Raw genomic sequence first — 26,320 nt, 5'->3', positions numbered from 1 at the left:
CCATTTGTCACCTAACAATTTACCAATATTCACCTTTACAGCAGTGTTCATAATAAGCAATACTCAGCAGATGGTCTGGAGCAAAAAATATTTCCTCTCAACATCCTCTTACCCTAAAGTTTACCTGCAATACTAAGTTGGTTTCTTCTCCCCTTCATTCTGACCATAATGCGCACTAGTTACTGCAATTTTTGATCCTCCTCTCAAATTTGAAACAATTTTAAAATTCATTGTGCCTTCATTTCTGGCTAAGGTGTTGCAGGCCATATATTAAGGGTTTTGTGCAAATTCAGAAGACACACAGGCTCAGTGCCTAAGCTCTGCTGTTATTCAAAGATGGAGAGGGGCTTCTCTCAAGTCACCCACACTAAGGTGTAAATTAAGCAAGCCTCGTGCTGCTAGGCTGAGTTGGAACCAACCACATGCATGCAACTGTTCTTAATTTAAGAATACATAAATAAACCTCCTTCCCCATGCTTCCCATGCAAGACCTTCTTTTTTGCTCTTTAGCCCCATGGATCTTTTATTGCCTGACTGCACTGTGGTCCACCTGAAGAAGGTGCAATGGAAAGCAGCCCCTCATGGAAGTACGCTGTAGCACACAGCGCCTGGCACATTTCTGGGGCTGGACCAGGGGCCCCCCAGAGGTCCATCCCAACCTTTTATCTTTCTGGTACAGACAATAAGGTGTCGAAACTCTCAGAAAAGAACAAAAGGGGAAGCCACACTGCAGCCACTTGAAAATGTTATTCCAAATCATAAGGAGAAATTTGATATTTAATTCCTTTTCAGTAATTTTGCTTCAGCAGGACTCATACATGACTAAGCTTTACATACAGAGCGATCTTTAGAGATGCTAAAGCTAAATATTCCACACTTAGTGAGCAGAGAAGTGGGCAACAGGCAAAACACTGCATAGGAAGGCAGTGACATTTCTTAAACTTAATGTTTAATTTAGTGTTGTGCTTTATCTAAAAATCACTGCATTTTGTAGCAGTGTAACATACCGTGATACAAACCTGCTTGTGAATCCAGCTGCATTAAGATTCACCTCAGTTTCTATTACTAGTCTGCTTGACTATCACAGCAATTATTTTTAAGTATTGACACTAGTACTAGACAAATTAACCTTTGTTGAGTCCTTTGGGAAAAGCTAGCATAAAAATTGAAAACTAAGCAGCATTAGATAAATTAAGAATAGCACTAAAAATCTGCTATAGCGAAGTCAAGTAGAAGGGGACTGCTACACAATAACTGTGCATTTGCCTTCAAGGTTATTGGGGCTACCATTTCTGACAACCTTCTAGGTTGACATAGCAATATATATTTGGTTTGGGAGTTTTTGAATTTTAAGCAAAGTACATGATTTCAAGCAAATCCTATATATATTTACTTCAGGTCATATGTAACAGCTTCTCATATAAGACCATCTTTGTTGTGCTGGTAGATCCTTATGAAACACTGTTCTCTCAAAGAGCAGAGCATCAAAACATCTGTCATATACAGGACTTGCATGTCTGCGTTTTTGCAGCAGTCACTAACAGCTACCACACTATATACTTTAGGCTGTTCTCCCTTTGAATATCTACTGAAACCAAGCAATGTCCTCTGCCCTAAACTATTCCAAGATTACTAAAAATAGATTATTTGTAAATAGCACTGAAAGAAACTAGGGTTTGAACATCCTCTTAGGGAGTCAGTTCTTTTGTATCCTCCACATGATCAGCCTATTATGTAGCATTACTTGGAATTTTCTGCCCTAGGAAAAATTGAGGCTCTGTTTGGAGGTGGACCCAATAACCCCTTTAAGTTATCCCTCAAGTAGCAGATCTACCTACTTGTCTCAACTTAAGGAGCCAAATAAAGACCTAAACTTGCAACCTTTTGCAAGTATTATCACCTATAAGGCAAACCTCTTCAGTAGAGTAGTGGGGATACATTTACTCATCATTCAGATCCACATGGGCATCCTTATTTTTGGCAATCACAGGATATGGTATCCAGGTGGGATAACAGTCCTTCACTATTTTTTACCCTAAAGTTATCAACTTTTTACTTAAGTATCTTGTTCTCTCAAATAACACAGCACATAGAAATTGTCAGATATTTTATTCAGTCTTGCCTTTTTGGTTTTCATACTTTCAGGCAACCCAGTAATCTGTTAATTTTCCTCATTGGAAGGGGCTAAAGCAGCCTTCCATGGTCTGTGGGCAAGTCATTCTCAGCATCACGCACTGATTTCTAAACAGCTCATCTATCTTGGCTGTTGTAATATTAAGTGCACAGAAACACTGTCTCAGGATAGTCTCTGTAGTCATAAGCCCTTTCCTTTATCAGTAATCATCCAGTATCACCTGTATCTAATGTAGCCTTTTCCTAGAGCTCTGTATGAGAGATCATTGCAGTAGCAGCTCTGAAGATTGCTTCAGCAATTATGTGCAAGAATCTTCTGCAGGAATATGCCATCTGCATACTCCATACTTGATTATTTTTCACAGTTTGCTTTTTTGAGTTCTACTGCAGCAAAGAAGGAACAGCTGCTATGAGAAGCCGGAGAGGTGCGCCATGCTGACAGTATAGCAAGTCAAGTACTAAGGGTAAGAATGGAATGAGGTCAAGAGTAGTTTTTCTTCCATTATCTGATCAAGATTTCCTTTTCTTATTCTTCTGAAAAGACCATGTGATACACAAGAGACTAATACAAATGCTACTCCTTCATAAAATACCTGAATTTTGGCTCAGTATTTAGAAGGCATATTAGTCATCAAAATATCTCATCATATGGATAACCTGTATAGGCTGCGTTTTATTAACAGTATATAAGACAAATGCAAGTAGTTGTGCACTTAAAATTGATGAAGTTGCTACCATGGAAACAATTCCCTCTTCAAGCTTCTGCCCTCCTTTAATTTTCCATTATAGTATCCAACGATTATTCACTCCCAATTTTACACCCAAATCAAACTACATCTAAATCCTGCCTGCTGTATCTCTACAATACAATAAAAAACACACTATGACAACACTGCATTAATACATGCATGACTGTATGGACAACCACTAAATTTCCACACACTTTCCCTGGAAGTCAGTTGGCCTGGATTTAACAGACAGAACTATATACGCTGTGGAATTTCTATAAAACTTCATGCTGCAAGTTAGTCAGCTTTAATGCTTTGTGCTAACAAACCATCACAAACAATTCATGTTCTAACAACAGTAAAAAGCAGTCACCTGTGGATAAAGTCAAGCCACCTGTATTTTTTTTTTTAACAAGCAAGTGAATGGGCCTACTTAAATAATTTTATGAAATGTAATTTTCTTAGAGTCAAACTGAGCTGATGCCTTCATTAGTGGCAGCTGCACCAGCTAGCCTGCTTGTAATTCATAGAGCTAGCTGGTAGGATTTAATCAAAATCACTCTTCAATCTTGTCCATTTTCCTACCATTTCATCTCCATGATTTTAAAACATTTTTCAGTCCATCAGTTTTTGGCAGAGAAATTACTAAAAAATTTGTATTAACCCAAAATTCTGACTACGTCCTTACAGGAGCAAAAGAGCATCATTCTAGAATATTAACTTTCCAATTGACATGGAATGAAAAAGTTTTCCATTCCATCATGAAAAACTAACTTGTAAACTTATAACTTGCAAGTTACACTTACTTTACATTGCTGTTTTCTCCCCATTATTGCACAAAAGAAGTAAGGAAAGATTAACTGAAGTTATCTGAAATTTAATGTAAAAAAATGGGTTTGTAAGAATACCAGTATAGGTCACCAGGGGAAAGAAAACAACCAAAAAGAACAAAAAAAATTTATTTGTCTCTGACAGGTCTCAATTTAAAAGGAAAAGTTTAGTTTTATATAAACCAATATTGTATTTTGTTAAATTCTTACAATACATTGCTCTCAGTATAACACTAGGGAAACTATTTCAGTTCAATCTAAATGAAACACTTGCTTAAATTATTTGAAACCAAACAGACCAGTAAATAACACTGTTAATTACTCTAGTCACACATCAAGAATTAGAGTTGATTTTATAGATTTATTCTCTCCTATATGCTCCTCTAAAGTGCATTTCTAGTAAATAAAAACATTTCTTTGACAGGGACAAGAGAACTAAATCTAGTTTCTACCATATATTTTGCAAACTAATTACCAAGAGCAGCATGTCACAATTAAGCCATATAAAAATCAAAATGGTTGAAGTATAAATTAAGAAAAGTGTGCAATAGCTTGTCAGCAGAAAACAACATTCATCTTTTAAGCCTAACCACTGAACATCATTTTTGCAGTCAGACCAATTTACAAGATACTTCCACAACGCTAACGACTCATTTGAGCAACGCTAGCAAGCATTTGCGTACACCCTACTCACTACGGCAATGGCGTGCCAGTGGCCCGGTTGCAGTACTGGAAAGAACCAGCTGGGTCAAATCCAGTCCCCATTACTCCTGGAAAAGAGCAAAAGAATGCAAGGACTTCTGCACACTGGGCCACCAGAGTAACAGCGAAGGAAAGCATCCTAGTGAACCTGCTCAACGGGCAAACCACCGCACCACAACAGGCGAGGGCCAAAACACACATGCCACATGCCTCCTAATCTGCTTTAGGTGATGGCCCCATTTGACAGAAACCAGAACAGAGAAAAATGATTTTAAATATTCAAGTGCTACACAAATAAGATTTTGAGGCAAGTTAAGACTATCCCAAGCCAAGCCGTATTCTGTCCTCTGAGCCACAAGTTATTAGCAAAAAAAAAAAAAAAAAAAAAAAGCACCATTCAGATGTAGCTTCCTCACACAAAGAAACAGGCATCAGGACGCTGTCCCACTCACGTGGTGAATTTAACACCAAGTCTTTATTGTTATGAGTGGTATCGGTAGAACACTACAGTATATATTCATCTCTTCTCTAGTTCCGATCCATGTCACACAGACTATAACAAACCATCTACCTTTATCACAACATTTTAATGCTAGCACAAGTTAGTAATTACTTGTTCCTTCAACCGCAATCATGATTCTAAGGACTCAGCCAGTTAGACTGACTGAAGAGAGTCAACTTTATTATTATTATTATTTTTTTTAATAACTTGGAAAAGAACAGGCATACTAAATTCATACAAAATAAATTTTAAGAAGTTACAGCAGAATGTGGCTGGATGTGTAACTCAGACTGCAAACTGCCATCCACAAAACCTTTACGACACTGCATACACTCATACTGTACACACTCATACTGTACACTCATACTGTACACACTCATACTGTACATAACACAGTCATCACCTGCACACCCTGTTCTGTCAAACTCTTGTAGTTAGAAGCTGAGGATTGCCCAAGATAAGGATGTGAACAATATATTTATGCTAGTAATTGGGTTACACAAAAAAGTTACAATATTACAAGTTTGATAATATACTGAAAACAGCAAGCTCTATTTTAATCAAAATTGACATGTTTATTTGTAACAGATACCCACAAAAAGTGCACAATTCAGTACAGTGAATGCAGTGACTCTGAAAAAAGGTTGACAGTGAATTGCAAGAAGGAAACACAAGCATCTTTCTAAAGAGAGTTTTTAGTATTTAAGAAAAGGGAGTTTTGATCTACAATCACCTTTAATAATTTAGCAGTCTAAAAGTTGTAAGCCAGTCACCCAATGCTCTTTCTGCAGTCAGTGGAGAGAAATGGAAAGCTCCAAAGGATAATTAGTCGTCTTAATCCTACGTTCCAATATTCTCCTTCTGACTACAGGAGGAATCTAAACTAAGCTATGCTTAGTAAGGTGCCAGTGCTCTAGAAATAATCCTATGCCATGAAAATATTAATACTGCAGTAGTTTTTATACATGCAGCCACACTGAAAGCATGTTAAAAAAAAAGTCATAAAAAGCATGGATTAACCATTGTTTTCAGAAACATCTTTTGCTGAGACATGGGTTTAGACAGTTCACTTTAAAAATACAACAAAAAACAAAACTATAATCTTATTTGACAGAAATGAATTATAAAGTAACTGACTTTATGGACAAAGTATTAATTTATTTAAAATAATTTGTACCTATTCCTGTGGAAACGTCAACAGCAGAAGTACTAGTGAATATCCAACATGGTATTAATGTTTTACGGTTACCTTTTTGAATCAGAAGGTTCAAAGTGAAATACTGCAATTGTATTTGCCTGCTGCTCCTAGTCACCTTTACAGCAAAAAAAAAAAAGCTGTAATGGAAAAGCAGCATGTTGCCCCCCATGCATCTGTAACTGCACAATATGATCTGATAGAGTAATACCTAAATTCTGTTTGAACATATCAGTGATTTCTGACTTGTTATGCTACTAAATTACATTCTTGAGTGCCCAGAGGTACTGCACAACTGAAATTATCAAAAGCCCTTGCAATAGAAATCATGTTAGTAATTCATAGCCTCTCTCTAAAAACCTCGGCAGAATCAAAAAAAAGATATGACCACATTCTCTGAATTTTTCCTCTTAACTTGGTTAACTATTTAACTTGAAAAACAGCATGCAGTTATTCAACATAGACTTTCATCATACCAGTTAATCCCACAGGCTATTTAACGAGGTTATTTTTTAAACAAAAAACCTAACAAATATGAGATACATGGTCCTTACCATGACACAATACCTTTTTGCTAAGAAGAGGATGCCATCAGGTTCACAGATGCCCTACCTGTTGATCACCTTTTAAAGTGATCACAACGATAAACAGTTTAAGTCAGAAGTGGTACAGAGACATACCAAGTGACCCACAAACCTCATCATTATTATACATAGGTCCTAACAGAAAAGATCCCAAAACGCACAAGGGTAGTAAGGCCTTTATGAAACCCAGCTACTAAGAAGCAAGACAATGGCTTCCTGAAAAACTATTTTAAGTTCTGATACTACTATAACACAGCCCTTAAAAGGAAGCTAATCAGTCTCACCGCTATTTGGCCATCAAGTATTGGAAATGGTTACTAAGAAGCACAGAAGACCGTCTTTTACAGAGATTTATAAATCAGTCTGGGACTCTTCATCTTTGGAAATGTTTCTGAATTTCTATGGATATCCTCAGAGATCTCAGAAGCAGTACTGAGAGACATCCCAGATCCAGTTCCAGCTCCCTTTAAAACCTCTAAAACTACAGTATTCCTCAATCCAGGATCTCTTCTCAGTCTTGTTAGGACCTGGATACAGGATAAGACCTGGATCAGTCTTGACGTTCAAAGGAACAGAACAACCTCTAGCAAAAGCCCCACTCAGAGCAAGAAATGGACAGGCTGGAGAACAATCTCACTTGTTAAGTGTCAGACACTACCATGTGAAGTTTTTGACAGCAGTTTCCTAAATCTGCTATGGTAATCCACTGATAGCACATCAAAACTTTCTGTATGCACAACTGGTATGACTGAATACATACTCCAGTGCTGAGGGGATTTGCCAAGAGTGTTTGACTTTCTGCATAATACATAAGGGGGGGAAACTCACCGAGTATGGAATTCAACGAGAAAAGGCAGGAGTTTCAAATATAAATAGAGATCCAGGAACTTCATGTGCAAGTGTTTAAGGAAAATTTCACAACTTGCATCTGAGGTAGATTTTTCCATATCCCCAGGCTACCAAAAACGTTAGTATCATCGGTCCTAGAAGTCTATGATTTTTTTCCCTGTCTTCAAAAGGGTAGCTGAATGCATTCAACTCAGTCTAGAAACCAGTGGAAAATAAAGTTTCTAGTAGTCTAAGCTTCAAAGGGGTACAAATGTTTTTATTTCAAATATGTGGATTTAGTGTGACAAAGCACTTTAGAACAAACTGAATTAAAGTAGAGAGGATTAAGACATGCTAACCATTCAAGTATGTTATCTCATCTATGGAGAAAAGGAATCCGATTCCTGAACATTTGCCGCTGAACTGTCTTGCAAAAAACAATAGACAAAACGCTGCACTATGAGTAAGATGTTTTCTACAAGGAATTAATTTATCAACAAAATGCACATGAATATCCCAAACAGGCCCCTCACTGTACTTTCACCACCACACCAACACAAGGGCTAAAACAATTTAATAAGCCCTATTACCCCGAACTAGAAGGGCATCTCATTCAGCTCTCCCACAGAAACAGACTTACAGCTTCATCAGTGTTGCAAGAAAGGAGCACTAGAAAAGGGAAATATTTTGAATGTAGAAATGTGAATATCGGAATTTTGCAGTACATGTGACACTAGAATCCGTTCATCCAAAAGTAAACGCCCACTCCCGGGAATGGGCAGCCATGTTTTCCTCTGGAGACTGAGACGGCAAGTCTGCAGGAGATGCAACAGTGAAGAGCATCAAGTACCTCCTGAAATGCAAGTTGCCTACTGTAGAAAGTCCACAGCCTAAGTCATACGTGTCATCTGATTTTGTTCAGCCAACTATTTTTGAAGATATTAATTAAAGGTACTGGCTGCCTTTTCGGATACAAGAAAAATAATGAAAGCTTTGCTAAGTCAATCTTCCTTTTTACTCTCCACAAAGATAATGGTACAGCATGGATCATGTTGTCTACAGGGGATTAGGTTCTATTCTAACAGGCAACTTCTAAGCACCTTTTTTTTCCCCTTGAATTTATTAAACAAGAAAAAACAGATAGCTCTCTCTCTCTACAGTTGATAATACTAGAGGGTAATACAGGTGACAAAAAGGAGGGTCAACATCATCATGATTGACAGTCACACACCTATTAAATTCACATACGTAAGGTGATGCTCCCAGACCTATTTCTGGTGTCACCTATTCTTCCTTTTTCCAGAAAATCAGCTTGCCCTCTCCTGACTCTCAGCATAATACCCACAGAAAGGAAAGAGTGATGATTGCAGATTTTTCACTCCGTCTTTCTTAGAGTACCTCAGATTGGTGACAAGTATCTTGTTTTTATCTCACACAGATGACACACTGAAAATGCCAGAGAAACAGGAAATCAAGTTTAACCAGTACCAGGGAACTCCTATAGAAGGAAAACTATGCAGACCCATATTTGACTATGTGCTGCCCTGCAGTAATGGAGCTTAGGAGCTTAAAGGCAAGAATGAGGGCAACTAAATCTCAGGAGATTTTGGCCTTAACTTGATTCTCTTGACAAGAAAAAAGCACTGCAAAAAGCACTCAAATTTCAAAAGCACTCAGATTTCTTAGCTACAATGTACAGGACAGAAAGCCCATAACTTAGGCACTAGTGAAGAGACTGGGGGAAGCAGTAAGCTGTAACAATCTACGAAAACCTGTTTGAATGTAGAGACTTTAAAGAAGAAACAGTCTTTAGAAAGGTAGAGAACTCCACTGGGTATCCTCAGAAAAAAAGCAGAGGAGGCAGGAACAAAAAGGGCTAGGCTTCTCACAAAATTCAAGTTGAGTGCTTTTGCTAAATAGCACAGAAGTAATGCAAGAAGGGAAGGTCTTAAAACGTAGAAAATTTATTGCTTCTTATTCCATGCCAGCACAAGCATAGGCTCAGAGTTAGCAATCACTACTTGCTATGGAGGAAATAATAACCAAAAAAAAAAAAAAAAAAAAAAAAAAAAAAGATCTGCCACCTAAATTGGCGTTAATCACTAATAAAATATGAGCCTAAGAGATGCAGGTGAACACTTCAAGAGTTTCACCCAACTCCCTCACTGTAAGGAGGGATTGAAAGAATCTTTAGATCCTTGAATATTTATCTCACAGAATATGCACTGGGAAGGCAATGGCAAACAGCTTCAGCAAATCTAGCCCCAGGCACAGCCCCACACACTGCTTAGACAAATACAACCAGCAACTATTATACCTGACTACCCCTACGCAACATGTGTATGCACCAAAGAGTCTCTGAGAACAAACTGCATGAAGGCAGGGAGAGAGGGAGAGGGAGAGACTGTCAGCTGAACTACAGGAAACAATTACATACATAGTCCTAGAAAGGTACAAATACAGAGTAAAATGTATTTGCTTAAGTAACCACCATAAGGCAGGTTCAAGGTATTGTATTTTTATAACAAAGTCAGTGAAGACTACAATTACTGAACTATTGCAATTCACTTCACAAATAACCTAGAATAGCCTGTTTTGTACAGTCAGGTACTCAGAGCAGTTTTTAAACCTTTATTCACATTGTAGTTGTTCCTATGCATAAATGCCTGGTTGGCTGTCAGGTACAGAACAACACGGGTAGCAGGAAACAAGAGGGAAATGAAAATCTTGACTTGAACTTGCTGGAATGACAGAACAGACACTGTCTGTGAGGACTTCTGGTAAGAGTTAAACTTTGCAGGAGAAAAATCTAAGAATATTCAGATGTAGCAGGAACTATACTGCTCTCCAGTTATCCCCATTCTCTTTTTTAATCACTATTATGACCAAATAGTGACTAAATTACTGACAAAGTTAATAGTGATTAATTGTGACAAAGTGTGAAGTGATTTAAGGGCACCGTGCTCATACACTGCAATCCTTTGACAGCATTTTGGAGTACCACCACACTCCAGAACCCACGGGTCAGTCTGAACTCTGCCTTTTTTTGCACATTCCCAGATCACCTTCCCCTGACACAGGCAGCTGAGGATATTTTGCATGGGGATTGGCAATGGTGAAAAAAACTTATTTGGTAAGGGTCCTGTTCCAAAAAGCCAGTAAAAATGCTGCAGTTATTTTTAGCTGTAAATGACTAGCTTTCAGGTAGAAGAATAATGCTGGTTAATTCAAGTTTCCATTTTCTGCTTCTGTAACTTTATACCAATTTTATGTGTACAAACATTACAGGTTCAACAATTTTAGAAGGCAAATGACGTCAAATAGAAATGTAAAAGTGATAAAAAATACTTTAAAAATCAAAGTGGAACTATTTTGCTGAACTCACTACCACAAGATATTCATGTAAATAGTTCAGTAGGTTTCAACAACAGCATTTAGCATTAACATTTATCTTATTCTCATTTACATTAGCTAGAAATTATTAGAAGGTGTAGCCTACATGGTGCAAGGCATAGCCTGCATCACTAATAGCTCTGAAGTAGAAACTGTTGAGCCAGGGCAGTCATAAGCTACTATTTTAAACATATCTATTCCACTCCAAGGCAAGATATCAGTACTGTCAAAGATCTGGTGTATCATCTGTCTGATCCAATATTTTCTCCTGCTTTTGTACTTAAATATCATACAAAAATACTTCTCTGAACATTTTTCTCAATTTCATACCTCAATGAAAAATGCACATGAACCTAGAATTTAGCCTGTTTCATGCCCATCAGACCTACTCAAACATTTATTTCCATACCCTGCCTTAACTACAAGAAGCTTTAGGAAAGTTGAAGTTCCATCAAATAATTTAGTGAAAAGCACTCCTAACCTACTTAAAAGCAATTTCCAGTTTACTCACTCGAGCTTGTAAATGCTTCTAAGCTTACCGAACAAAAGTCTTCATTTGCTCTCATTAGGTAGAAATTGTATGCCTTGTGCATAAAGTAATTGGATTCCTTCCCTCTTTATTGCTTGCTTGCAATAAAACTTTTAAAGATTGCATAAACATTTGAGAATTCCCATATGAGAAAGTAGAGTTAGTAATTTACTATAAGCCAGCAATAGGCCTGCAGATATGATTATTCCTGACAGCTCATATACTTTTACTGCAGAAGCTACTTTAGTAAGTATCCGTTTAAACTGTTGCTCACTGAGGTGTCCTAGACTGTTTCAAAAACATCATACAGCTTTTTATATCTAACATAAGTACAAACTTAAAGTCAATATTATGAAAGCATAAATGATGTTAAAGACCAAACATTGTTTACCTTCCTACAACACAGTATCATTTTTCTGAGACTCGTAACTAAATATGAAGAAATTCAACAGTTGAGCAGACTCTTCAAAATTTCACACAAACTTCTCTTTTGCCCAAATAGCAAAAAAACCCCAAATATATTTCATCTTCTGATTCAATGTAGTATACTACAGTGGTATCATTTATGAAGTTATGCAGATTACAGCTTCTCAATATGCAGACTGTCACATATATCTAAACAAGAGCAAAGACACTGTGTGTCAACCAAAAAAAAATACTGCAACTATTTAAATGAGATTTACCTCAAACAGTTATTACCAGGGGAAAAAATAAGTTTATGATCTAAGAGTCTATTACGATCATCTCAATAAACAGTTCTCGGACATTCAGCTACCTACATTGAGGTAGGTAAGCTAATTTAGGGCATTTACATCCAAAAGAAAAATAAAACAATCACTTCTTTTAACAGAAAACTGTATACATGAAGGTCACTCAATTCAAATACATTACTCAAGGAAAACATTTTTAAGTTGTCACTGATTTAAATTTCCATTTTAGAAAGCTGCATATATGGATTTCATAATATTTACAATGTTAGGGCAATGTACTTGCACACGATTTTGTATAATATGTGCTAGATCTTTATCCATTTGTATTAAAAACTTCATGCCAGAACTAACAGATAATCTTACTCCATTACTATGGATTTATCTGGGTCTAGGCTAACGTGTTAGCAATATCTATCAAAAGTGGATTAGACAATTCCTTTATTACTTCTTGACCACCCCCTACTACCATTTCCTTTTAACTGAAATCAGGTCAGGTTTCCTTTACTCAAGCCTTCCTGGAATACACAGGCTTAAAACTTCTTTCATGTCTCATACGTACCCGAATCAGTTCAATACCCTTCTGGCATAAGCACTGGACATTCTCAGAAGTTGTTTTAGGCTTGCTCACAACATCGTATACAACTGCAGAAGCATAACTTCCTAACATAAAGATGCTGTCCCTTTTTGCTGAGACTAAATCAGGCAAAATATCTAAGATTAGATCTTGTACTTTCTAAATTGTCTTATATTCACATATTAACTACCTATAATGTCCATTATTTTAAGTATTACAGTTGTATGTATACATTTTCAAATATGCTTTTAAAGCTGACAATTTCAAAACAGGGTCCAAAGAAGTGGGGGGAGCTCTTTTCCTAAGCAAAAGCCAGGCACTTGAAGAAAAGCACCAAGAGACTGTGAGGCGATTGCAAGGTAAGACTCTCACAGCACGACGTAGGAACCCAAAGCTGAGCTAGAGAGGGCCTGCAGAGAAGGGTACGTCCAGTCTGAGTGTGGAGGTTACAACATTCGCCAGGGATTCTGGGGGCAGGGATTTCAGAGTTTGCTGCAGCTCAAAGTTTTTGAAATGTCTTCATTTAAACCTAGAAGCAAGGATCTGCTTACAAGGACATGAAAGGCAGAGGTAAAAGCTGCTTATCAACCTTTTTCTTATTTTGTGTTGTCTAGTCACGAAACTTGATTAGATAAAACCCAAGCATTCTACTTCTAATCCAATAAAAACCTGTTTCTTTAAATTTTTCAGAAGAAATCATTGTGAAGGAGAAAAACTAGACCGATCCAGCTTAAAACTTGGCCCAGTCCAGTGTCCTATTACAACACACACAAATCAGATTAGTGTCCAAGTGTTTTAATGCACCTCAGTTTGCAAGCTGTGAAATGCAACAAACGTATTTTGTATTTTTATAAGCTCTTTTAACTACATCTTCAATTTTAGAACCACATGTCATAGTTATTTGAACTCAGCTTACTCATTTCTCCTCCATTTCCATCAAGCTAACTAGCCTGGACAGCATTACGACAATGCAGCTACATCAGCCCTAGTACCTCAGCTCATTCATAACCATGTGGCACTGCATTCTGTTTTGTAGGCACATTGCTTTCCACCACTGTTTGTGAAGATATGGTTGGCATTCTTCTCCTTGACCATAATAAAAGTGCTTTTTGCTGAAAAACACACTTTGTATGGACCTCAAGTTCATTCAATAATGAGACTCTACACCCCTTCCCAGTCACCAGGTCAGTCTTGGATTTCTCCAGATGCTGGTGTCCTGCTCACCGGCTAGTCCAGCCTGAAGTTTGCCAGCTGCTGCACAAACATGCAAGCGTGCAGTACAGATGTCTCCAGGAGCTGGCCTTAGACACGCCTCCTTTTCAGGAGTTGGCTCCTAGGCCCTGGGCTCTCCAGCTGCTGAACCCCATACCTGTAGGTCCCTCAGATCTGCAGTCTCTCTCCAGTGGCTGACACTAACCTCCTACTCTACTTGTCAGGTAGTCCAACTTGAGGATTGCTAGTGTTCACACACAGGCACGGAAGAGATAGCAAACTTGCACAGAAGATGGTTACAAACAGAATTTGATAAAAATACAGAATAAACTGGTGATCAAGTGCAGGGCTCAGACAGGCAACCTGTGTACATCTGACTGGCCCCTTTTATCCCCTTCTCACTCTGTTTTTCCATGCTTGTTCCCCCCCAATCCACCTTGATCCCTCCCTTTCCCTGCTTTTGAACTGCTGCCTAAAAGTGTCATAATAAGCTTTACATAATCCCCAAATTCTTTTCCCCCCTTGCATCCTATAAGCCCAATAAGCCCTATAACCCCGTATGCAATCACCTGCTTACTTTCACAGGGCTCCAGGGAGAGACTTCCCATCCTTGACCTGCCTTACTGGGTTTCACAGCAGGGACAACGGCCTGATGGCCCTCCTCTGATGGACCTAGAAAGAACATATCACTGTGCTCTGTTTTCACTCATTAAATCACTTGGGTTCTGCTCCTTATCACCATGATCCTTGCTGTCTTTGTGTTTTACTTCGAATAGCTTTTAGTCAAATAATCAATACATAGTCTTACAGCATCAAGATGAGTATTGTTTTATATGAACTACTTCTGAATTAGGATTTTTCCCAGTAGTGTTCTGTTTCTTAGAGTGTTGCACTGATACTCTGTACTGGCATCTTTTCCATCTTTTTGGCAGGCGGTACTATACTGACACTTTAAAAAGTCTAAGCATACTGTATCTAGAGTTGCATTTTTAAACCAAACTTCTCTCTCAATTAGTTCCATGATAATTCAGCCCTGTCAATGACAGTTAATCAGACTGAAATAACCCTGCAGCTTAATTTTTCTTACTTCTATATCAGCCTGTTGCTTTCTTTTTCTGCTATACAAGTTAGGAGAATCAGTTTCTGTAATAATTCAAGATTCCGAGGACTAGAGAGTTGGCTAGTCAACAATAAATTAACACGTACTTTATCATCCTCATATACTATAAGTACATTCTTCTCTTTCACAAATGCAAGACTTGATGGAGAAATGTTTAATAGATACTTACATATCATTAGCTGCTCATGTTTATGACCATTAGCTGTATTAGCTTTTCATGCCAAGAAGTTTTTATGTTATTCTTTTAGTGCCACAAGCAACCAATTATCAAAATATAACAAATAAGATGGTCAAATACATACTCTGAATATTTCCTTTGTACAAAAACCTATTTAATCAATCCCTATGTCTACTGCCAGTTCAAGCTAGAAGACGCTGATAATTACATAATGATATTCCTAAAGTATTTCTTGAAACCTCTTACAGTATATTACCCTTTTTAAACTATTAAAAACCTTAAGCTAGTATTGGAGCTTTTACTATTGTCAGTAGCATTTGAAATTATCTTATTTTTTTTAATTATCTGTTCATGTCCTCTTTTGATGGCTACATGCTTGAGTGACATACCTCCCCTGAGGAGTTTAAGCATGCTCTATCCTATGCACCATGAAATACAACAGAAAACATGCAAAGACACACTATTGCTTTGCTCATGATCCAATAAATACTTGCATTATTTCAGGAAAACAAAGGAAGCCTATTATTCAAAACAAGGAGAGCTTATTCTTTAGGAATATTTCGAGCAATATGATTTAAATGTCTTTTTCCTGTCATCAACATTGTATCTCATCCAATCCTTGTTCTCTATTACATTCAATTCTGTATATCAGTATTACCTCTGCAAAAATCTCATGCTTTTTTGCTCTTGCACATTTGATTGTTTCTAGACAGTCCCCTAACTAGTACAGTAATTTTTATAAAATACTAAGATTGGATATCTGCGCTTTCAATGATGCATGCTCCTGTGATTTCAAATGCCACAGTGTGAGTAAGTCTTGGTCATGTGGACATCTACCTAAAGATAGCACCAGTTGGTGAACAGGACTGATTTTTCCAACAGGAAAAAGACAAACACCCTTTCATTAGAGCATTATTTGCTCCAACTCATTTCTCTTTGTACAAACTCACTAAAAAGATAATCTGCAACAATTTGGGTAAGTAAAAAACATATCCACAGAAGAGCTAACTGGGACAATATTTCCTCTTGTCCCACTAGCCCAGCAAGGCTGAGTTTTGTGAGGGCTTTAGTTATGTTTTATTCATTTTGGCTTTTTTATTTTTTGTTTTAAAGAAGCTACAGAAAACTCTTCCTATTTAGTAAAATGAATTTTTGACACTGTTTTTCCCATATGAAGGGAGAAAGCTGCTAATTGCCCCATTCCTATTTAGCAGTTTTCTAGCACTTCTTCAAAGCTAGTAACCTTACATCAGTACCTGGTTACACTGGTTACCTGGTGCAAGCTGGTACCAACTGACAAGCAGCAGCTCACTGTTATTGCTGAGCTTCAGCTGGCAAATTTAGTTTCCAGTGCGAGGAAGCAAAACAGCATTTGCTATATTACCATGAAAGATAACATCTGACTGACCCATACCTCTCTCGTAACTCTAAACACAAACAAGCAGCCAATTTCAAACTCAGAATGCAATAAAATAAAACAAAAAGTAAACTTCGTGTCAAATAGTACTTCAGTTATCAAGTTTAATTGCAGCTGTTGCCTTTCATGTATCTGATTGCCTTTGTGTATTTGTACTTGCAATTCAATGCATTTTATCTTTCTAAAGCTGCTATTTCTGTTCCTTGCAAACAAGCCTGGCTTTGACTGGACACCTCAGCTAAACCTGCCACCAGCTTTCACATGATGAAGAGCTGTACGCTAAATGTTTCTAGCAGTTACCTTGCAACATCTCCTCAAAGTAGCTGTATGGGTAAGGTTTTTTTTAGCTAAGGACTAAGGAAACTTCAGGTCTGTAATTGTGGAAAAGGCACCAGGAGAGGGGCAGAAAGTAGCCTGGGTAAGTTCTGCCAGTTTCTAGGAGACAAGTGCGTTATTTGGAAGAGTGGTGTTGGAGTGCTGGAGTTGGTAACAGTTAGTCCCAGCCAGCTCAAGAAGAGACATTTACGGAAGACCCTGAGCTGAAATTTGATGAATGCCAGGAGACTGGTTAGGAAGACCCTGGAAATGAGAGTTGTTGAATAGTGGGAGAGCAATCTGACAAGTATTTCTACTGTTATCCTTTTAGTATCCTCTTGCTTATTTGGAGGAGGATCAGTAGGCAGTGAATGAAAGGTGAAGAGAATATAAGAACACAGTCAGAGATAACAGCTCTGATTAGGTCAACTGCTCCCAAACAATCTGCTAGATTTCTGAATTGGAGCTTACATCTCTTCATACTTGCTAGATAATTTTTTATACTATACTTCAGGAAAACTTGCACTTTTTTAAAAAAACTGAGGAAAAAAAAAAGATTTCTTTCTTCTTAAAAAGGCTAGGAATTCAAGAGCTTTATTCCTCATAGTTCTCTGCCCGTCCTTAAACAGAAGGATTAATTCCCAATTTTATTTTAAAATATGTATATATATTTGTGATGCGAGAGTCTTGAAAAAAAGACATCCACTTCCTCAGACTAACAGCAAGATTTGTCCACAGCTGTAGCTAATGAGCCTTCCAACTCATAACATCCCATTCAAACTTGCATATAAGAGTTTTCTGTGTTACTAGATACCCTAGCTCTCAATTACTAATTTATAATGTGTAAATAAAATTTCAACGAAAACTAAGACAATTCATTCCTGGAAGGTGCCCTCTTGAAGTCAGTGCTGCTTAAAGTCTAAAATGGACTCTAGTTCACCCATATTTTAATTTCACCTTCCTGAAATGTGCTAACAATTATATTTTACCTCTTCAGGTAAAGAGTTTCTCAGAAAACTTAATTTTTCCAACCTTTGTAGAATACTGATGAGCTAACAAAGGCTACAAATCTCTCATGAAATGTAACTAATCACATCCAAAAAAAATTAATAAGCCCATTTTCCTGGTGTTTAGTTTAATATGGGAATTTGAATCCTGGCAGATTACTACAGTATTCTTAATATTTTAGACCGTATTAGAAATTCTAAAACTAAAGATTTTAGTTTCCTGACATGATAGATCATTAGATGATTTTACGTATGCTGAACATACAGCATTCCAATTATTACACAGTTTTCCTGGAAAAACAGAAGCGTTGACACTAGATGCTCTGTAGTCTGTATTTGTAGTTAGTTATATTATAGCAAGTTTTAAAGATTACCTTTGTAAAGCCACAAAGTACTAGAGAATGAACAAAGCCTTACATGTATATTTATTTAATGGTTACAAAAAGTTTGCTGTATAAGAACAGTTTATCAACTGAGATGCATGATAAACAAGTGTACAGTACTTTTGCATCAAATGAGGACTTACCCAGCAGGAAAGCAAACTGTTTTTTCTGAGTACTACAAGCCTATAACCAACATGGAAAACTCGTCAAACCACCAGACCAGACTTTATGAAGTATCAGAAACTAAGCAGTAACAGTGGAGTTGACAACACTACTATCACCTAATAAGATATCTTCAGTTTGTTCATTAGACTCAAAAAAGCCCTCTACAACTGCCAGTAGCTTGGTGATAATGCCACTTTTTTTGAATTCTGTAGATCTAATTTGGGACATCATTCTGTTGGCTACTCCCAAAAAGACATTGACCACCGGGCTAGAATCAATCTGTAACTGACACAGTAGCATCTGGCTATAATAGAAATTACCCAGTAATTTTGTTACAGAAAGTGAAACGGCCCAGAGAGATTGAGTCACAGCAAGTATTATTGCTGCTGGCTGATCTGCAATAGCACTCTCTCCGATTTTGAGGAAATTCTACTCTGCATTTGAAATCATCTTCAACTAGAAGTTTCATAAAAACTGTTACCCACGATAACTGTTTATGGAAGTCATGATTATTCAGTAGAAAAGCAATTTCAATCAGAAATCTCACCAAAGTTAAATTAGTTAAAAGGTGAATTTCTGCCCTTTCTACTCAAAGCACGCTAATCAGTGAAGTACCTTTTATACTGTAATTACACTTAAACATTAAGGCAGTATTGGAAGAATGCATTTTACTGAATTAATGCTACAAGTTTCCAGCAATATTTGAAAATGCAAGAGTAATAGGGCCAGACATTCAGCTTGTTGAAGGCTAAAGATGACCAATTAGTCAGTAATGAAAAGCTTTTCTGCAGATGGAGGAGCAGACTAGTTGGGTCTGTGAAGCAGAGACCTGTACATGAGAACTGAAGAACATTATCTTATAGAATGCACATGTTGTTTCAAGAGCTAACAAAGTCACTATAAGACACAGAAGGCAGGATGCTAAGAATTTAAGACTCATAGGAGCATATGACTTCTTGTAAGGAGATCTCATGGGAAATCTTTTATAGCTTCAGTTTCAACTTCTGACAAGCTTAGAATCTGTTGGTTTTTTTAAAATCTTTATTGATGGCTAAAATACTGCTTGAATTACCTCAGCCAAGATAGGTCTCAAAACTCCTACCAAATTGCCAGCTGCTTGGCCATGTATTTTTGATTCATCAGCATTCCAAAACTGAAAGGTATATACTGGAAATACACTATGCAACATGAAGGCGACCCTTACGAGTGAAACCAGTTACTTCACATATGAAATGTCCCAAGACCTTTTAAATTGTTTACTTCTCCAGGAAGCTCAGAACTTCGATAAAAAGACATCTGCCTCAATGTGGTCACTGAAAATATGACACTGTCGCCAAGATGCTAGTATTCCCTTTCTGATTCAATACGCAAAATTTAAAATATCCTATAGACGGTCTCTAACTGGACATCAGGTCTGTTATTATCAGCCAAAGAATAATATTTATATCTTTAATCAGGTCCCTGAAGCAGAATAATATCACAAAAGTAGCAATGTATAAGTCTGTATGCATAAAAATAGACCTTTCATGTCCCTAGTATTCCCATTAGTAATTTTCAATGAAAATACAAGCATTCAAGATATATGCATCTTTCCTTTAAATTCCAGAAAGTGAGTGGGATTAACATATGTAAAGTTTATAAGCTTTGTCTAAAAATTGTATATTTTGAATGATCCCTAACAGCCCTAAAGAGCTCTAGCTTGAGGAACCTCTTAATTAAGAAGGTGACACATAGATGAGTTTAAGTCAAGCAATTAGTACTGGCACATTAATAATAAAGTATATTCCAGTATTTCAAAATTTTGCAGCTGTTGCAATAGCACTGCTATCTAATGTTGATATATACCACATATTGTAGTATGAGCATTTAGGATCACAACATTTCTTTTTACTTGCTTGGTCATTTAATTGGTAATCTAATGACATCTGAAATGTAAATCTCAGTGGCATTTGAATTAGTTTTTATTGTGAGCATCAGGGTAGCCCCTCTGCTACAACCATGCACTGCTGTCTTCTGTCTTCTAACCAATTATTCCTAGCCATCAGAAAAGGTTCAGGCACCCTACAAAGAAGGACCCACCACTCCCCCAAGAAGTGAGACCTTTGGGCTTTAGAAAGTTAAGACTTCCAAATCACTTTGACATTTTACTTCTATAAACCTCAATTGCATTTTTCTAAGAGCCAGAATAAAACTTTAAATTTGACTGAAGACAGAGAACCTGTGCCGTTATAAAACTTCAAGACTCACCAGTTTTAACATTCTTATTACCTTCTTCAAACATGCATTGATCTCCTACCGTATGAATAAGGATATTTCCACTTTTCCACTAGGTCACTGAAGCTAACCAAATTGTCATAAAAGTATTCCGCAATTACAGTTTATTCCAAAACTGCTTTCCAATTTCTGAAGAAAAGCATTTGTTTAGGGGAAGGGCTTATTTGCTCCAAATCTGTATATATTTTTCCTCTTTCTTAAATTATGCAAAATGAGGAAAAAAAATCTTAAGTTTGAAAACTGAACTAAAAATACATCTGCAGTTATAATGTATGAAAACACAACAGCATTTTTCACAACTATAATACAGCACTACTGGAGAATAAACTGACAGATGTGCACTCCAATGCATTCTATGGACATGGCAGATAAGAACAAGCTAATTGATTCACTTAATCTGTGAAAGACATCTGTCTCAAAAGGAAGTATTATATTTAATACTTAAATTATCCATTCCATTTTTATTTAACTCTACACAGAAGTGTATGTTAAATTTCAGATGTAGCTACAGTGCTGAAGTTCCTCATTAAGCTTTAATATAGCTGCTTAAAGAAGCAGGTTAATGAACCAGTTTGTCTCATGTTCTGTGACATGTTCTAGCTGAACATTTTCAAGATATTTGGATTAGAGTTATTAATTAAACTCTAAGCTAAGGTTTAAAATGAATTCATTTAAGAAAAATATAATTAAGTCATCATATACAGTGTTCAATAAAACTATTCCAAGTAGTCTCCAAAAACAGTCAGTGTCAAGTGGACAATGATCTAGAACTATTATTAGGCTGTATAATAACATAAGCTAAACTAGAAAAATAAAAATATTTGTTCAAATTCATTCAGTCCATTTCTATGCTAGTGTCTTATTCCCCTTTTGTCCATTATACATTTACTAATATTTCACTTCGTCAAACTTCCTTTCTCATTATTAACATAATTTCTAAAATTCTGAGTAAGCTTTATCCCGGTTTAGTGCTCCATTTACTAAATGGTCCTTGTGTTCCTTGTTATGTAAATATTTTTGCAGTCCAACAAGCCCCAAAGGTCTATGGGATGCTCTGCATTGGGATGGAGAATCAGTAGTTTCAGATGCTTCTGCATGCTGCTGCTGAGACTAGAGTTTTAGTACATGCTCACAGTATAGGAAATAAATGCCCTTTAAAAAGAAATTCAAAGATAGCAATGGTACATCTTTAAAACCTTAATTATCTGAGCTTACGTCTTAACAAATGTTTCATTAGACTCACTTCCCTCTTCCCTCACACTAGCAAAAGATCCCTCATCATATGTTCAATCTCTATATACAAAGCATAATGAACCATTGCTGCAGGCTACCTGGATTATTATTCAGAAATATATTTAAGTTAAAAATTTCATTTTTTGCAAAGCCTGACCATACATGGTCTAATACTAGATGTAATTTTGTAACAACTAAGAAAAGCAGACTATTCTTACCTTTTCAACAGCTAGTTGTTTTGATGGTTTTTCTGATTCTCTCTCTCTCTTTTTCTCTTCTTTCTTTTTTTCTTTTTCCTTCTGCAAGAAAAAAAATTTTGCTAGTACTCAATAACAATGTATTTGCAAATATATTTAATGCTCACAATCATACAGAATATAAATGGAAGTCTTCAGTCAGACACAATCCCTGAATTGAGAAGAACTTTCTGATCTAATTGCAAAAATGACTCATTGTGCTCAAATAATACTACAAAAAATATTGTAACTTTGAGACATCAAGAAAATACACTTTCACGTTCTCATTTGCATTTCTGTTTATAAGCAGAAGGAAAAAAGAAATGGTGGTGTTCTTTCTGAGATAAGCAGATCTGAAGAACACATCCATAACTGGACAGGAAAAAAAAAAGTTTGGGAAAGGCCACATGTTTACAAAAACTAACTGTAGCTTACCAAAGCTTATTTCTTCTATATCACTTAATTCAACTGCTCTACACCACCTTCTAGAGAAGTCCTTCCAGGGGAGTTTCACTTTTGCTACTATCCCCTCACTTGATGCTCACTGGTATCTCCACAACAAGAGTAAAGTTTCACAAAGGGCCGAAGGAAACAAGACCGCGTGCCAAGCTTGACTAGCATCAGAGACGTTCTCAATGCAGAATTACTTTCACTGCATTGTCCACCTTTCCACAAATCCAGTCAGAATCTGTCCTGAATTTCTGTTTCAGAAATCTGGAAACAATGGTCAAAAGATATGAGCACACAGATTTTGCTACAAATTCCTCCTGGAATCTGGAACATGTTTAGAGAAAAGTACCAAGGATTTTCAAGGCACAGAATGCTTTCCAATGAGAATCAGCTATATAAACTATGATTTCAGCTCAGAGATGCAAAAAGACAGCTGAAGTGTGATATTATAGATTTAGCATCTCAAAAGGCACTGAGAGAGTAATCAGGGATTTCTTGCTATCTTCCAGCATAAGAACGAGTTATCAAACGAAAGCACGGAATAAGGTCCAAAACAAGTTCAAAACAAAAGGAGACTATTTTCCACACACAGTATAATTAAGGTGTGGAACTCCTTGCCGCAGCCTGTTTAGATGCTACGAGCTTACACAGGTTGAGGGCGCAACCAGACAATTTCACAAAGGAGAAGCCACAACAATTACTAAGTTTACAGAAACTGCCACGTGCTAGGTTACATGATAAAAGGCTCACCTCCACCAAGGAGTACTCTCATTAGTATCAATTCCAGTCTCTGTGACCAAAGAATTAATGAGGTAATTAGGAAAGTTTTGAACTAACCACAAAGAGACAGCAGGACAATTCTCGTACAAAACCAAGACACATAAGCCCGTCTTTGGTACTGCACGTGTGAAATGGTCACAGATGAACCTGTACGCAACCTTCTGCAGAGAGTTACTGATGTTTACAAACTATTCTAGTAGTACAAAAAAGCAATTCATGAGACTGACACTTAGAGAAGGAACAAGGAAAGTTGCATCAGGTAAAAGCAAAACAAACAGTGACTGGAAAAAAAGGCCAACATATTTGCTAGATATTTTTATTGCGTTCTGTATTAGTAATGAAACAAGAGCTTTTACAGCATGGAACAAGAGCTTGCCACCTGTAATAGAGGCGATGAGGCAGCAGCTCCAAAATGTTCTTCCGGTCAGCAGTCCTGGATCACTTTGTTCAAACCTTTTAAACAACTTTTTTCCACAAACTACTATTTTTAGGAAGTCTTCAAATATTGAAACAGGTCATACAACTGGCTGTGCAGCTATAATACAAAAAATGAACAGAGCGCACCAGCTTACAAATTTCTGTCAATGAGGATTCTTTTTAAACACCACATATATACTATTTCCACTCTGTTTAACAGGTGACATTTTGGTTAAAATAGTTCAAACATTACCATGAAGGGTGTCCTCCCTTCCCCCTCCCCCTTTCTTTTTAAAGGAACTTAAGTATCATTCATTCTTCACAACTTCATGTAATTTTTGTTTTCCAAACGTGTTTACCAGAAGTATTGAGATTGACAGCACAGTAGAAAAGTCACTACTTTTAACCATAGTGCACTTCTGGTCCCTACTAGAAATGATAACCAAGATACACAAAAACTACAGTAGCTATAAAATTCAGTCTAAAGAGATGACTGAATTAGATTAGATTTAATACCATCACCCAAGTCAGAGGACAAGCAGCAAAGAAAAAAGTTTACTAAGCACGGAAGTGGTATCTCAAGAACTTCCCTACAGCCAGCATTCTTCATACTGAGAACCTATAAGGCAATGGGTTCTTTGTATAGTTCAGTTATAGGATTACTGTATAAGAGACACCTATCCCTGAATTACAGAATTGTACGTGCATCACTATGACGTCAGTCTACTAAAAAAATGAAATGAATCGAAAGAGGTGAGCCTCCTGGGAATTAATAGCCACCAGATCTACCCAAAGGAAGGTCTCAGATGTCTGTCTTAGATGACCAATAAAGTAATTTCTAAGTAATCTTTTGCAAAACAGAGAGAAAAGAGGGGAGATAAAAAGCTAAGCGGAACTTGCAAAAAGCCAACGCCAAGCTAAGCAGAAAAAATACAGACGAAGTACACCAAGAGTGGTACGCAAAAAGCCCCCCTAAAACTTAACTTTTTACAACTAAAAGGGAACAAGTGCAAGAAAAAGCAATTAAAGCCAACTTTTCTCATGAAACGACTTGACATACATCACGGTATTTACTGTACATCTATACTGTACAGTAGTATATATGTACTTCAGGAAACTGTCCTCTCTAGGGTGAAGTAATGCCTGCATATGAGATCCTATCCAGAAGCAGTGTGTTATTCAACACATGTTCTGTGAATAAGATGCAAGAGATCAGTAAAACAGTTACTAACTTTAAGGCATATTCAGCACACAAGTGTGACTTAGCAAGTGCTGATGCAGTCACAAAACCAGCTCCAGGTCGCAGACAGTGCTTGTGGAAAGACAAGGAGTACACATGGTAGTTTTGTTTTTAATCAAATGGTAGAAATAGTGATAAACAGCAACTTCATGATTCCATTGACAGTAGCTTGCTTAGAGGTTAACACATTCACTTTTACTTCCAAGTGGGAAGGTGATCTATCTCCCTTCATCCTCCCAAAAAGGTCAAGTGATTCTTTGATGCAGAGCACAAGAAATCAGTCTTCCCTCTCAGTTCATTAAATTCCAGTCATTCTTTATCCATCCACAACACTTCAACAAGTGCTTTTGTAGACAGAAATATATAAAACCAACATGCATCTCTCAAAATTAGACCTTCGAGCATACACCACAACTGAGAATGACAGTATCTGTGGTTAATGTAGTTTAGGTTTAATATCCCAGAGACATTCTCAGCTTCCAAAATAAGAACGGAGCAGAAAAGTTTAGTTCACATGGCAAGCAGCATCATGTATTGAGCACTTTCATACCTACCAATGAAAGTGAAAACACACAACAAAAACTATTCCTGCAAGCAAGGTGGAAAAACAAATCATCCTTAAAAGGCAGTACACTTTTTAAACCAACAAGTTCGGTATTATGTAAAATAAGATATTCAGTAATTGACATTTTCATCCAAATGCCTAAACTGGAGGGAGGGTGATAGAAACAGAACATTATCAAATTCAAATATAAAAGTACTTGTTACTTGTGAGCTTGATTCAGAGGACCAAAGTCTAACAAACTGGAAAATCTGCATGACATCCAAAAGCTAGGTATTTGTGAAGTTCACCTTTACGTTGTCTGAGTAGCTATCTGTAGCTTCCTTTAGAGCCTAGAAATGAAGGACACAGAACCTCCCAAAAGAGAGTAATGCACAAATAGCAACGCACAAGTTCTAGTATTTCTGTTACCCTAGGGAGGAAGCATGTCTGGGTTGAATATGGTGCATAAATATTATGCATTCCCACTTTGAATGCCCATTAACAACAAAAATAAAGGTCTGGACAACTGGCTGTCTGTGCAGCAATTAAAACAAACTTCTAAGGAAAAAGAATTTGTGCTATGAATTAGGTCCTTTGCAGCTGGAAAAATGCATTGTTACATGTCATCGATTTCTCTTACG

At 37.0% G+C, this 26,320-nt stretch overlaps 1 protein-coding gene across 2 annotated transcripts in view; it reads right to left on the bottom strand.

Moving 5' to 3' along the window:
• Positions 1-26,320, bottom strand: part of SMAP1 (small ArfGAP 1) — a 97,522-nt gene that overhangs the window by 18,791 nt on the left and 52,411 nt on the right. For both annotated transcript variants that reach the window (XM_026095886.2, XM_064508647.1), the window contains one exon: positions 22,231-22,311. In XM_026095886.2, coding sequence (XP_025951671.1) covers positions 22,231-22,311 — 81 coding nt within the window. The remainder of the gene's footprint in view (positions 1-22,230; positions 22,312-26,320) is intronic.

The sequence above is a fragment of the Dromaius novaehollandiae genome, chromosome 3 (genome assembly GCF_036370855.1).
Source record: "Dromaius novaehollandiae isolate bDroNov1 chromosome 3, bDroNov1.hap1, whole genome shotgun sequence".
NCBI lineage: Eukaryota > Metazoa > Chordata > Aves > Casuariiformes > Dromaiidae > Dromaius > Dromaius novaehollandiae.
The sequence above is the reverse complement of the archived record's forward strand: the minus strand, read 5'-3'. Positions and strand labels throughout refer to the sequence as shown.